The sequence below is a fragment of the Cryptococcus depauperatus genome, chromosome 3 (assembly GCF_001720195.1).
Source record: "Cryptococcus depauperatus CBS 7841 chromosome 3, complete sequence".
Lineage (NCBI taxonomy): Eukaryota > Fungi > Basidiomycota > Tremellomycetes > Tremellales > Cryptococcaceae > Cryptococcus > Cryptococcus depauperatus.
This window is the reverse complement of record NC_089470.1, coordinates 1,093,375-1,105,706: the sequence shown is the minus strand read 5'-3', so window position 1 is coordinate 1,105,706 and position 12,332 is coordinate 1,093,375. Positions and strand designations below refer to the sequence as shown.

The window sequence follows — 12,332 nt, the reverse complement described above, 5'->3', positions numbered from 1 at the left end:
AGTAAAGGGAACGATACGGTCAACGTAGATTCCGAGGAGATCAACCACCATAGGTGAAAGTTGGCCAATCTCAACAGTGTTTTCGGCTTCTACAATAGCAGCTTTGACTCTTTAGGCGACAAGAGATTCAAAAGTCCGCGTAATATATCTAATGTTATCTATATAACGGGATCAAATCCTTGACAAAAGTCCATCAAGGCACGTGGTTCATAATTGAATATGTTCAGTACAAGAGAGGGATGCAAAAAAAAAAAATTGAAGCTGACAGGGATTGAACCTGCGACCGGCGGATACTCCCTTTAATTGGAATCCGATATTCTACCACTGAACTACAGCTCCTCGACGTGATAAAAGTTTCAAGCTACTTTTATATATTCATCTCAAGATAAAGAATCTAGTTGAACTTCACTTTTTTTCCGTTAGGTTCACTTTTACTATCACCCTTTGATCTTTTCTCTCATCACATCCTTTTAACTTCAATAAATACATTAAACACTCATCAAAATGCCTCCTCCTCCTCAAACTGTCGCCGGCGGCTCCAACTTTGACAAGAGTATGTCTTTAACGCCAAAATGATTCTGGTTTCCATGTGGCTGACCACCTGCCTCAATCCTGATAGTGAAGATGGGAGCCATAATGGGAAGTATGTGCTATGCGTCTGATGTTGGTTAATGGACGCATGTTGATGAAGTGGAAAGGTTGTGTCGGCTTGACCATTGGTTTTATCTTTGGCTCCTTCTCTATCATGCGGTACGTTCTTACTTGACATAAGAGCTATATAATGCCCACATCGTATCTTCAGTGCCGGTCCTGGACCTCGTGGTGTCGTAGCTACCCTTTCTCAATACATGCTTTCTTCCGCAGCCACTTTTGGCTTCTTTATGTCCATCGGCTCTGTAAGTGTTTGAGGTCTCTGGACTATCTTTGTTTCCACTGTCAACTGACGAAAATCTTGATAGGTCATCCGAACTGAATCCGAACACAAATACATTCTCTCTCCAATGACAAACAAATCAGCGAGTGATCCTTGGCGGATGGCCTGGCAACAAGCCGAGAAGAGAAGGCAAACAGAGAGAGAGTAGGACTACTAATTTCTGCTGAACAATAGTGAAGCAATGAAACCACTCCAATCGAGAAGCGACCTTTGACAGGCATTTATCAATTGACAGACTATACATGAAGAAACAACAAGTTATGCAAGCATCACTCTTAGTATCCTGGGCTGCGACAGTTGTAAATGCATGCACTTTTTCTAATCTACAGTTCAAGTTAAGAGGTGAAAGTTGATAAAGGTTCCACTGGAGTAGCGGCCTTGGATGGCAATAATCTTGCCTTGAAATCATAGATGTTGTCAATCCAGATGTTACTTGAGCGAAGCTTGGCTTCTTCAGGACTAGGACCAGAGCCCGCCTCTAAACCGGGGCCCGCTTCAATACCCTTCAACTGTTCAACAGCTAATTTGAGATCCGTCTTGACACTGTCAGAAATATCAGTGGCGCCATCGATAGTAGCTGTGGCGAAAGTTTTGACTTGGCTCAAGGTAGGGTTACTGGACATTAATGTCTGGATGGCCTCATGTTGAATAGCAATACCGGCGTTGCTTAAGCTTTCTATGAGTGGAGCAGCTAATGCCGTATCAAATTTTGTACCTTTGTATTGGGATTTGAGATGAAGAGAAAATTTGGCACGAGTGGGTGATGATGTGTGGATGTAAGTCATAAGCACATCAAGGATATCTCCCTTGGTAGTTTTGCGCAACTCTGCTACATCGATTTCACCTACAGACACTCAGTACTCAAATGATAATAGAAACAGAGACAACTCACGTCTAGAAAACTCAAAATACCTATCTGTTATTCTTCCCCAGAACCTCTTTGTCTCTTCAGACAGATTCTTTGGAGTTTCTTCTTTCTTTGATATAAGGCTCTGTTTATGTTTTTCAAATTCCTCCTCACTCATTGCCTCAATGGTGTTCTTTAACGAATCCAAGAAAGCCTCTATCTTAGTTTCAACATATACAGGATGCCTCTCTGATTGAACTAGGACAGCGTATCCCATAGAGCCCACTGATCGCGTAGCGTGACCACTCACGATGTAACCGAGCTGATATTTGGTACGGAGCGTGTCAAAACAAGGTTCAGAAGCAATTTGAGAGAAGAGGGATAAGTGGTTACGGAGAGTTACGTTCGTTGGATCGCCGACGTGGCACTCATAGACTATGGCGCCGTTGACTTCCGATTTGTTTGGGACAGGAATTGACCAAACGTATTCAGATGCTGCATAGTGTTACAGGTAGGCACTTCTTCAGTTATGATATCACTCACAAGTAGGAAGAAGTAGAGACCTTGGACCGTTCAATTCGCTCGGAGATAGTTGTCGTGGATGAAGAACCTTTTCGAGCATATCTTGAATCTCTTTGGCGCCTACTGGAGAGGTGTTGCCGTGTATCAAAGTCTCGATGTGGAGCCGTTTCAACACCTCTTGTCCAAAGGTCTGGACATCGGCAACGGTGATATCTGGAAGTTTTATTGGCTGTAGATTCTTATGCAGAAAGTGAATGTCAACTCACGTTCCAATTCTTTCAGTTTCTCCTCCTGGGTCCATATGATCTCATGTGTAACATAGGAACTGTAAAATCTAGCAATCTTCCAAGGATCACTCATTCCGAAATTCTTCCAGTACAGTCTCAACTACACATAAATGAGCTTCACGAGACTTTGATGGTTTTCCTCGAACTCACAGCTTCAGCAATTTCTTGGAATCTACTTTCATCAACCTTATAATTGACAAACTTTTCAAGCATTTTTTCAGTCAAAACAGACAGCTTATCACTAAACCCGCCTGCAGATATCTGAATCCAATTATGGGTGCTGTAAAGGTGAAAACTGAGCTCGGCAAGGTCGGCATCGTACACGTCTTCAGTAATAGCGTCAGAGAAGAGGTCGCAGAATAGTCTAGACAGGACAGCATTGCGAGGGGTACTGTTGAGGATGGGTCTAACATGAAATTTAGCAAAATTCAAGAAAGCACACGTGAGGCATTCACGAATGGAGCATGATATCCAAATTGGTCTTCGGTAACCAAAAACGGTCATCTCGCTTGTACCACAGTCGAGATAAGGGAGTATCTCTAAGAATGACAGGTCGTTTGACAGGCTTAAGATCCAATCATCAGCCTATGCATCTCCCACAAAACACGAACCCACCTCTGTCACATCAAATTTGTCGACATCTAGGTTCTTGGGAATGAAAAGATTTGGGCCAGGAAGTTGAAGTTCCGGCAAAATAGCACCTGACATCGCTTCTTTCAAAAATTCTTCATCAAATTTGACTTTCTTAAATTCGGTGCCATATACTGGTTCTTTATTATCCCAAGATCCTTCCGTGCCTTTTGGCAGTTCTCTGCAAGTGACACCAATGTTGGCTCTCCTTGGGTCCAACAATTGCAAAGCAGAGGATAACTCTTTTTCGTTGTATTCCTCTACAAGCCATTTGCTGCTGATGATCTTCTCTCTAGGGACTGGAGTCTGGAGCCAAGATGATAGATTGGTACAATACGATGAAGTCCGACCACGCTCGGCAAAGCGGAAAGAGATATCGGCAATAGATTTGATTTCGTTGAAAGCTTCGGTTGAAGGGGGTTGGGAACGAAGAAGGGAAATGTACTTGAAGATAACGAGTGCAACGTCACGATAGTGCTCTATAAAATTGTAAACACAAGGTGTTTCCATGTTTCGAGAAGCTCACCAAGCCCGTCAGGAGTTAAATCGACAGAGACCTTGAATAGCGAAAATCCAGCGGCTTCATGGCTGTTGCCAGCCTGAAGAGAATTGACCCATCCTCTCTTCTTCAGATAAGAGAGGATAGATCCTCGGCCTTCGTGGCCAAGGAAATGGGAAAGGAATTGTGTAGGCTGACAGATGTCAGCGAGATATACATCATCAGGCTCGACTCACTCTAGATTTATACAAGTGGTCCAAGTCGGGAAAGGGGAAAAGAAGCTCTAAGCCTCTCATGTCCCTCACTGGTTTTGTATAGATAAAAGACTAAGCTTGCTTAGCGACCACTCTGGACAAAATCTGCATACTTACGCCAAGTTCATCTGGTCCATATGGACTATCTTCAAAAACAACTCTTACGCCATCCGATCCAACATCTGGCTTTCCTTGTGTTCTGACAAGTACCTTGCCGAATTTTTCCTTCACCCATTTTTCCAACACCTCAATATCGTCTCTACCAGCTACAACAAGCTTCATTCGCCTAGCGCAATATTCCTTCTTCCACCATTCAATCAACTGTTGGCGAGGATCCCGGCCAGCTTTCTTTGGCGTCGACCACAACGATTCATAGTTGCCTGTACCAAACTTTTTATAAGGATGATTGGGCTTAGAGAGGAACTTTTCGAGCTGATAGAATCGCTGTAACCTGTCAGCATGATAAATACTAAACGAATCTACAACATACCCAGAGATCATTCTGCAAATTCTTCTTGTGCTCTGAATCCACTGCTTTGATTTCCCTCTCAGTGCACGTCTACATCATGCATCAGCAAAATCATAAATACTATAAAACGGACCTCGTTAAACAAGGGCTCCTTGAAGAACTCTGCGAACCGATCCAGTGCGCCCTCAAGAGCATCTGGAGCAACATCAAAATAGTAGTTGGTAGAAGTCATTGCAGTATAAGCATTTGAGTTCCCATTGTGAGAGGTCAAATACTGTTGGTAGGCATTCTCCTCAGGATACTACCCATGATTAGCTAACAATCCAAACTTTCACTATCAATGCACCTTCTTGGTGCCCATAAACAACAAATGTTCACTGCTTCTCGTCAGTTTTGTCCATTGATACTGTGCCATTCACTCACCAGAAATGGGCACATCCCGGTAAATCATCTGGATCGCTCAGATGCCCGACGCCAACGTCCATACTGGCCGCAGCTTTGTCGGCCTTGGGATCACTAACGACAATGACTTCAAGACCGTTATCCAGCACGAAATACTTATGCTTTCTGTCTTCTGTGGGCGGCAGGATCAGATTGACTTTGCCCTCTGCCTGTGGAATAGGCGGACAGTGTGGGAATGGGTTCGTCATAATGGGCTTGGGAGGTAGTCTGATGGGGCGATTGTATGCAATAGTAGTCGTGGCAAGTCTCGTGTGCGAGACGCTGATAAGTCGCTGAGCAGCAGGTCTTGCGTATACAGAGCTTCGGACAAGATATTTATGCACGCCGCTGACAATCTTGACAGAAGAGAGCATAAGAAAAGCTCAAGAAGCTGATTTTAATGTGGTCGATTGTGATGAAAGATAAGAAACAAAATAAAATAGAAACAATAAAGACTTTTTTCAACAGCTGTATTTCCCTGAATTAATATACCTATATGTATATCTACCCTCTCGTCCTCTTTTTGTAATCTAATCGTCATCATTATTCTTCAAAAAAGTTATATCATTCCAGGCAGATTGACGATACTTTTCTGCAATCATGGCTTGTGATTGACCAACAGTGTTATACCGACCAAACTCCCTGAGGGCTTGCACAATCATCTCGACGTCTATCTCTATCGCTGCCGCTCCTAACGTTGCCTGTCAGGCTGGATGTAATTATAGGTGTATACACGCACCGTCTTTGTCACCAAGGTTTTGTAAGCGCTTCATATCTCTGATCAAGATCTTGGAAATAAAACTCCACCTGCGTATTGCTCAGTCGCATTCATGGATATCTCTAATGAATACTCACATCATAACAGTAAACACATCAAGGTCTGCATGGACTGATTGGCTTTGTAGATATCGTGCAGTGACAGTCAATCTCTTGGCTACATTCACTGCTGCTGTGTTTTCTGCATTAAATGTATAAACGTCTTCAAGGAACATCCAAGCACATCCCAACATGAAATGCTAAAATTAACAGTCAGCTCTTGTGTCAATCATTGACGAGATTACTCGCCAGGGTAACGACATCTTTTCTTGCGCCACAGAAATGCCACTCTTGCACTTTCCCATCCCATTCCAACCAATTCGTCCTCCATTTCTCAGGCAAGTCATCCTCAATCATTAGTAAGGATTGTTTGACCTGTTGGTACGCCTTGGGCGTTCTGACCTTTGCTGTTTTTGTCCAGCCTTTTCCTTTTCTATAGGAGGATTCATCGGCACCGTTGGTTGATGTTCCAGTTAACGGAGTGTGATTGAATGAAAGATCATGGCCATCCTCTGGGGTTCCCGTTGATTTTGAGCGTGATCTGTCGAGTTCGGCATCCCAACCTGGTTCGGGGGAGACATACATTAATTTGGAAGATCGTTCGAGGATGGCAATGGCACGTATTTGAAAACTGAGGATATCAGCATAGTCGTATTGAAATGGTCTAGATCGTATGAGATAACTGGGAGTTTGGATTGAGGCAATAGATATATCATCGGCCTCGGTTACCAGACCCTATTCCATAGTTAGAAAGATAAGAGGCTTATATGGAAGGACCGACGAGCTCATATTCTTGTAGAGGCCGAGGGAAAGGGGTCGTTATAACGTCGTCTGTTATGGCAGGTGTCCACTGGGTGGATATAGAGCCACATCTATCAGTGATGTATAACGACCAACTGCACTTTACATAAGACACCATCTCATAATTCGTCTTGGTTACTCACAAAGCCCATATTCTCTCCCCATGCTCTACGGCATCTTTTGAAGGCGGCAATACGTATGACTGGGCTCTTATCAGTCTTGCCATTTCAGCCGCTGCTTCTGGCACAAGGTTGGGTTTCCACACAGAGCTCCGTATTTGATGTAAACCGCATGATATAGCTAGCCTCGCCGCTTGACCTGCCATCATCCAGCCCTGATGGTAATTTGCCCTTGAATAGTTGTATGCCGATAGAATAGTGCAGGCGCGAGTGGCATCCAAGAGCCTATCAATTTTGGAGATAGCTTCATCAGCTTGACGAGTGGCTATCTTGTAAAAATGGGATTCTAATTGGTGAATTTGAGGGGAAGTAGATATGGAAGAAGCCATCGTATACATTGAGTAGAGAAGGCAAGGATGAGGCCGCTTAGAAGGGGATAGTGTTAAGCTGCACATAAATCAGCACAATTTTTTAGTAAATCTGATGCGCTTGCCTTGCCATGAATCTTGGAATATGAAAATTATGACCAAGTAATCTCGTCCCTGAGAAAAATATATCAAGCCTACTTGTATCAGCTTTACGCTTCTTGTGATATTAAGCTTACAGATGATCTCTTGCAATTTTTGGCAGATCTTCCGCATCGAACCAGCCTCCTACAAGGGGAAATCTCTTCTGTCCCATTTCAGCGCCCGCATCTCTTATGGAACCCTGCTCCCAATGCTCTGGTTTCAATTCTTCAGCAGCTTTCAGCAAAGCAGCCATGTCCTCATTGACGTTTGATTCTGCCTGGGCCAGTCCAGAGAGGTCATGTCGACTACTGCTTGGCTTCTTTCCGTCAGACATCTTGCCAACATCTTCAAAATAAGTTTGACTTTCAGTCAGCTGCTTTGTAAGAGAGAAGGATGGAGTATGAAACAGGGGTTGAGTCGTGTAATTGTAAGATGATCTGGGAGAAATGCCAAATAAGGTACTGTCGGCACCCGAGTATGCAGAAGAATCGCCAGACGATGGGTTCGTTGCAACATTTGACGTATATTGAGCAGGAAAAACAGTTGTAGTGGGTGGAATGGACGCAGGTGCTTGAGTGCCTATTGGACTTGATCGCTGAGGTATAGGTTCATTAATCCCAGATGTTGCCTGAAAAGAGCTAACTAAGCCCATAAGCACAGGATCTAACGTGCCGAAATCAAACGCAGGTTCTTGAGGGCCTGCTGACGGCGTTGGCATTATGCCCAGCCCGCCGAATGTAAACCCTTTTAAATTGGCAAAAGTCGAGTCTGGCCCATTGCCAGCCGACGTCTGTGGTGAATGGCTGCCTCCGTATAAGTCAGGTTCAGAAGACTCAGCTTTCGAAAAGTTGTAATTTGAAAGTTGCGATGGCCCAGGAATTGAATCGTCCGATGAATGATGAAGCAGCGGGCCTGGAACAGGTAATATTCCATCGCCAACTCTCCCTGCCTGCCCTGCTTCGTTCAAATTGTTCTTCAGTAAACCCTCCAATTGAGCCACCTTTTCCTCGAGTTGCTGTACTCTGCCGATGGGCTTCTTTTCATCATAGACGCACTCTTTCCCAGCTTTGAGGCAACGTTGGCAGGTAGGCTTTGCTGCCGAACAGCGTATCCGTCTCTTGCGACAATACAGACATGCATTGCCACGCTTGAGCGGCGTTGCATGAAGATCTTCTCTAGGCATGTCAGTATCTTACCTAGAGATTACAGATTAAATAAAGATCGAGATGAGATGAATTTACGTTTGGACAAATAGATGTACCCGGAAGTATTTCATTTGCCTAATCCCAAAAAGTGATGGACAGCGATATTGACAAGCGTGCCTGAAGATGTGTCGACAGAAACTGGGCTGTCTTTTTGAATTGGGCAGTTTTGAATTGGGCAAAAAGTCCCGATTTCATTTACCCCTATCCATTGCTAACAAAATATGCTGAGAGTGGCTTCAAAGTAGAAACTTCTCAAGTATACAAGTCATGAGATGTAAATTTAGAGGTTTTGAGTCAGTTGTGAGGAAAGAGGCGAGCCAAAGACTGGGAACAGCTGTATGCAGAGATGGGTCATGCTGTGACTCCTCATGCTTGCTATAATATTGCTATGCACTAGGTGTCTTTCAGTCATCTGGGCGAGTTCATGTAGAATAAAGATGATAATTAACAAGTTAAATATTTTGTAAAAATAATATTTAATTCGCGCGTAACTCCATTTTGTATCTTGATCTCTACATCCATCATGACAGAAAATTATCAAAAGACGGAGCTGTTGTCACTGATGAACACTGGCGTCAACAAGGGTATATCAACCTTCTATGCCAGTCTGAATGCTGACATTGGTGCCAGTCTGCGTTGACTGCAGTGCCCCTTGTCCACAATGGGCTTCTGTCAGTTATGGTATCTTTATCTGTCTGGAGTGTTCTGGTGTGCACCGTGGCCTTGGTGTCCACATTTCGTTTGTCAGGAGCATCACTATGGACAAATGGTCCGACGAGCAAGTGAAAAAAATGAAGGCGAGTGGCTTCACTGGGCCAGGGAATAGGTCACTTACGGTATAGTAGCTTGGTGGTAATGAGCGATTCAAAGACTTTATTGAAAATTACGGTCCTGAAGGAGGCTATGCGCCTGGAATGGGTATACAAGAAAAATACAACTCATGGGCCGCTGCCCAGTATCGCGAGAAAGTAAGTGTTGATTTCTATACGATATCAGCCAACACCTTTCAGCTCGTGGCAGAATGTGCCGATCCTCCGAAAGCATGGTCCCCATCCACCCCTCCTCCAACTTCCGCTCCCATCTCTCGCCCGTCTTCTTCCCAAGCTACACGCAAGTCTCGCGCTGGTGCAGGTTCATCACTCAATACTTCTCAAAGCAATAGCCCCTCTATCCCTAACGATTCTCCCGGCTTTTCTCAAAAGGCCTCCAACGAAGCTTTCTTTGAGAGAATGGGAAATTCAAACGCTACAAGACCTGAGCATCTCCCACCATCTCAAGGTGGCAAATACACAGGTTTTGGATCCACCCCGGATCTCTCCAACTCATCTTCCTCCCACCCTTCACACACTCTCAGCAGTCATGCTGCACCGACTGTCAATGACTTTCAAGACAACCCGCTCAAAGCAATAACTAAAGGCTGGGGTCTGTTTTATTCTGCTGTAAAGTCTGCAGGCGAAGAAATCAACAAATCGGTTGTGCAACCTGGGTTGGATCGTGCTCAGCAGATTACAGCAGGTGAAAATTCTGAAGAATGGAAACGATATGCTGCTCAAGCTTCTCGGCAAGCCATGGAGGCAGGCGGGTGGCTAGGTTCGCGAGCGCATGACGGTTGGGAGGGACTGAATGGTATGGCCAAGTCTCGTGGAGTTGATCTCGACGAGCAAATTGGTAAATTGGGCTTGGGAAAGGGGACACCTGCTCAGAATGACTATCAATATTTGGCAAAGAACGAGGATGGTGTTCTTGGTCCTCGGAATGGCGAAAAAGACGATAACTTCTTCGAATCGTGGGAAGCACCTTCAAGCGCCACAACTAGTGGTGGTGGGAGCGTTCCCTCTAGTGCCAAGCTTCTTGCAGGGAGAGAAAAGATTTCAGACAAAAAGGATGACTGACCGGATGATGAGTGGAAAGGCTTTTATATAGGAATCTTGGGACGCATGCGCTGATTCTTCTGTGTATTGGTCTCTTGGGAAAACCGAGAAAAAATTCGCCTAGATATACTGATACACTTTTATACACTAGTTGGGTTATGTTATTTGAGGGATTTGCTAATTTCGTATAATGGTAGAGGGAACTCTTCTGCCTTTGATCTCAAAATATCGCTATCCGAATGCTCTGTACACAGAAAATATATGACCCATAAGATTCAAATTATAATACATTATGATTTCCCTTGTCGAAAGTCTTTCAAGACAAGGTCTGGGATAAGCAACGCAACTAAGCTTTCCAGAATCATCCCCATAAGATGTGCATTACATCCTGCATCGGTGATTGGAGCCAACAGCCTCTGAATATCTTCCTGACCTAGACATAAAATCGATTTTACATAATCTTTCTGCTGGTCGGTAGCGGCTCTTCAAATTAGCCAGGAGGACTTACAAGGTATTATCTCATATATTCGTTTTTCCGCCCGTATGCGTAGTGCTATCGCTTCCTCATTCGAAGGATCTATTGGTGGTGGGCCAGGATAACCATCGAGAGGGAACAAGAGACGTTCAGTTATGTCTATTACATGAAACGAAAGAGCAGGTTTCAGTCGGCATTCAAGAAGATGTGGGATGATGCTAATTTTGCGTTGTGAGCTGTTTTCTGTAGGACGCATGCGAATCTTACCGATCTATCCATGGCGATGAAATTCCTACAATCATCTCCAACCCGCCCCAAACAATCCTTCTTCTCCAATGCTTTATTCCAGTCCCACTCCATCCATCAACACCCAACCCTTCCCTCATCATCTCCATTATGGGCTCTGTGCATTGCCGGTATTTGGGTATTGCAGGTGGAGAAGCAGTGTAAAATGCGAAGATGGATACTATAGTCGAGTATATCGTCTTAAGAACAGCGAAATAGGTAGTTATGTAAAGTAAAAACACCTGACCAAATGTTTTTGATACGTCTGGAGACTCGGCAGACGGAAATTTTCTACACCAAGGGGCAGGTTCCTCAGGCTCACCCAAGAATCTCAAAATGATGGAACACCAGAACCACCCAAAGCATGGTCTCCTCAGTCCTCCAGCAAGTACAGATCTTGCTATCACTTCACGAATCAAGATAAGTTGGACCTTTGGTTGCTGTGTAGGCAACATTGCAGTAGCTAGCGCAGAGAGATAAATTGATGACAAGGTGTATATTGGGGCGTCTATACTGATATCCCCATCTACGGATCTTTCCACAGAGAGCAAAGGTAATCGAGCATGATATGCGTCTGCTATTCTTGTGTCTAAAACTTGCTCAACCGCCCGAGCTTGCCAATACGTCTTGACGTGCGTTCCAACTAAGATAGGCAAGCTTAATAAAGCCCATTCTGCCACCAGTTGCGGATCTTCATAAACTCTGTTAAGAACCTGAGAGAGTAACGGGTGCAAAACGGTGCTATGGATCAAAGGCAGGAGAGTACGGTCGCTGGTAAAGCGAGTGTACCATGATTGAATATATGCTCGAAGTGCAAGAGCTTCCAAGTGATAGAGCCTGTACTACAATGTCAACCGATGTAACGAGTGCTGAGCTGTATTCTCACCTTTGGTTCAAATGATCTATATCATTAGAACATCCTTTGATCAGTTGCGGTACGGGTGCTCCAGCTGGGAGATGAGGGAAAAGAAGACGAAGGTGAAGAGTATTATTGGATCCAGACTTGAGTGGTTTAAGGGATAGTGTTGAAGAGGCTTGCGGTAATTTAGAAGGGACATGTCCTTGAGCAAGAACAACCATTGGCAAGTTTATCTGCTCATTGTTAAAGTATGAAAGAAGTAAAGGTATGCCTGAAATGTGAGCTTTCAAGACAAATGATATCAAGTCACGTGGTTATCGGTATTTGTCAAGGATTTGACTCCGTTTATAGATATTGCATAGGATAAAGGTAAAGTATAAACATGAATGTTTATGGAACTAAGCTACGTGGTATGTAGTTAGGCGTGCCAGTTACTCCGCAAGCCTATCTGCTTCTGACAGTATTTGTCGAAGAATGAGTAGTGTGGGTAGACGTGGAGCATATGGTTG

General features: G+C 44.2%; 5 protein-coding genes and 1 non-coding gene across 6 annotated transcripts; 2 read left to right on the top strand and 4 right to left on the bottom strand.

The window, feature by feature from the left end:
• Positions 1–256: 256 nt before the first annotated feature.
• On the bottom strand, positions 257–339 carry L203_102696. Its single transcript has one exon. It is a non-coding gene; the product is annotated as a tRNA-Trp (tRNA).
• Positions 340–504: 165 nt separating this feature from the next.
• L203_102695 (protein mgr2) lies at positions 505–1,082 on the top strand (the record flags this gene model as incomplete). The annotated part of the gene is made up of 5 exons (XM_066212116.1): positions 505–553; positions 620–643; positions 699–750; positions 803–896; positions 960–1,082. The coding sequence occupies 5 exons, from the start codon at positions 505–507 to the stop codon at positions 1,080–1,082; spliced, it is 342 nt and encodes a 113-aa protein (XP_066068213.1).
• A 187-nt stretch (positions 1,083–1,269) lies between these two features.
• On the bottom strand, positions 1,270–5,257 carry L203_102694 (uncharacterized protein; the record flags this gene model as incomplete). The annotated part of the gene is made up of 14 exons (XM_066212115.1): positions 1,270–1,778; positions 1,827–2,276; positions 2,325–2,516; positions 2,570–2,690; positions 2,741–2,996; positions 3,046–3,155; positions 3,206–3,699; positions 3,747–3,912; positions 3,956–4,045; positions 4,091–4,417; positions 4,464–4,532; positions 4,576–4,743; positions 4,789–4,819; positions 4,866–5,257. The coding sequence occupies 14 exons, from the start codon at positions 5,255–5,257 to the stop codon at positions 1,270–1,272; spliced, it is 3,375 nt and encodes a 1,124-aa protein (XP_066068212.1).
• A 156-nt stretch (positions 5,258–5,413) lies between these two features.
• On the bottom strand, positions 5,414–8,311 carry L203_102693 (uncharacterized protein; the record flags this gene model as incomplete). Its single annotated transcript, XM_066212114.1, has 8 exons — positions 5,414–5,574; positions 5,623–5,690; positions 5,739–5,899; positions 5,949–6,434; positions 6,481–6,595; positions 6,644–7,066; positions 7,113–7,181; positions 7,224–8,311. 8 exons carry the CDS (start codon positions 8,309–8,311, stop codon positions 5,414–5,416), a joined length of 2,571 nt encoding a protein of 856 aa, XP_066068211.1.
• Positions 8,312–8,856: 545 nt separating this feature from the next.
• Positions 8,857–10,225, top strand: L203_102692 (uncharacterized protein; the record flags this gene model as incomplete). The annotated part of the gene is made up of 4 exons (XM_066212113.1): positions 8,857–8,917; positions 8,964–9,130; positions 9,179–9,301; positions 9,344–10,225. 4 exons carry the CDS (start codon positions 8,857–8,859, stop codon positions 10,223–10,225), a joined length of 1,233 nt encoding a protein of 410 aa, XP_066068210.1.
• Positions 10,226–10,494: 269 nt separating this feature from the next.
• On the bottom strand, positions 10,495–12,044 carry L203_102691 (uncharacterized protein; the record flags this gene model as incomplete). Its single annotated transcript, XM_066212112.1, has 4 exons — positions 10,495–10,664; positions 10,713–10,897; positions 10,947–11,801; positions 11,851–12,044. The coding sequence occupies 4 exons, from the start codon at positions 12,042–12,044 to the stop codon at positions 10,495–10,497; spliced, it is 1,404 nt and encodes a 467-aa protein (XP_066068209.1).
• Between the last annotated feature and the right edge of the window lie 288 nt (positions 12,045–12,332).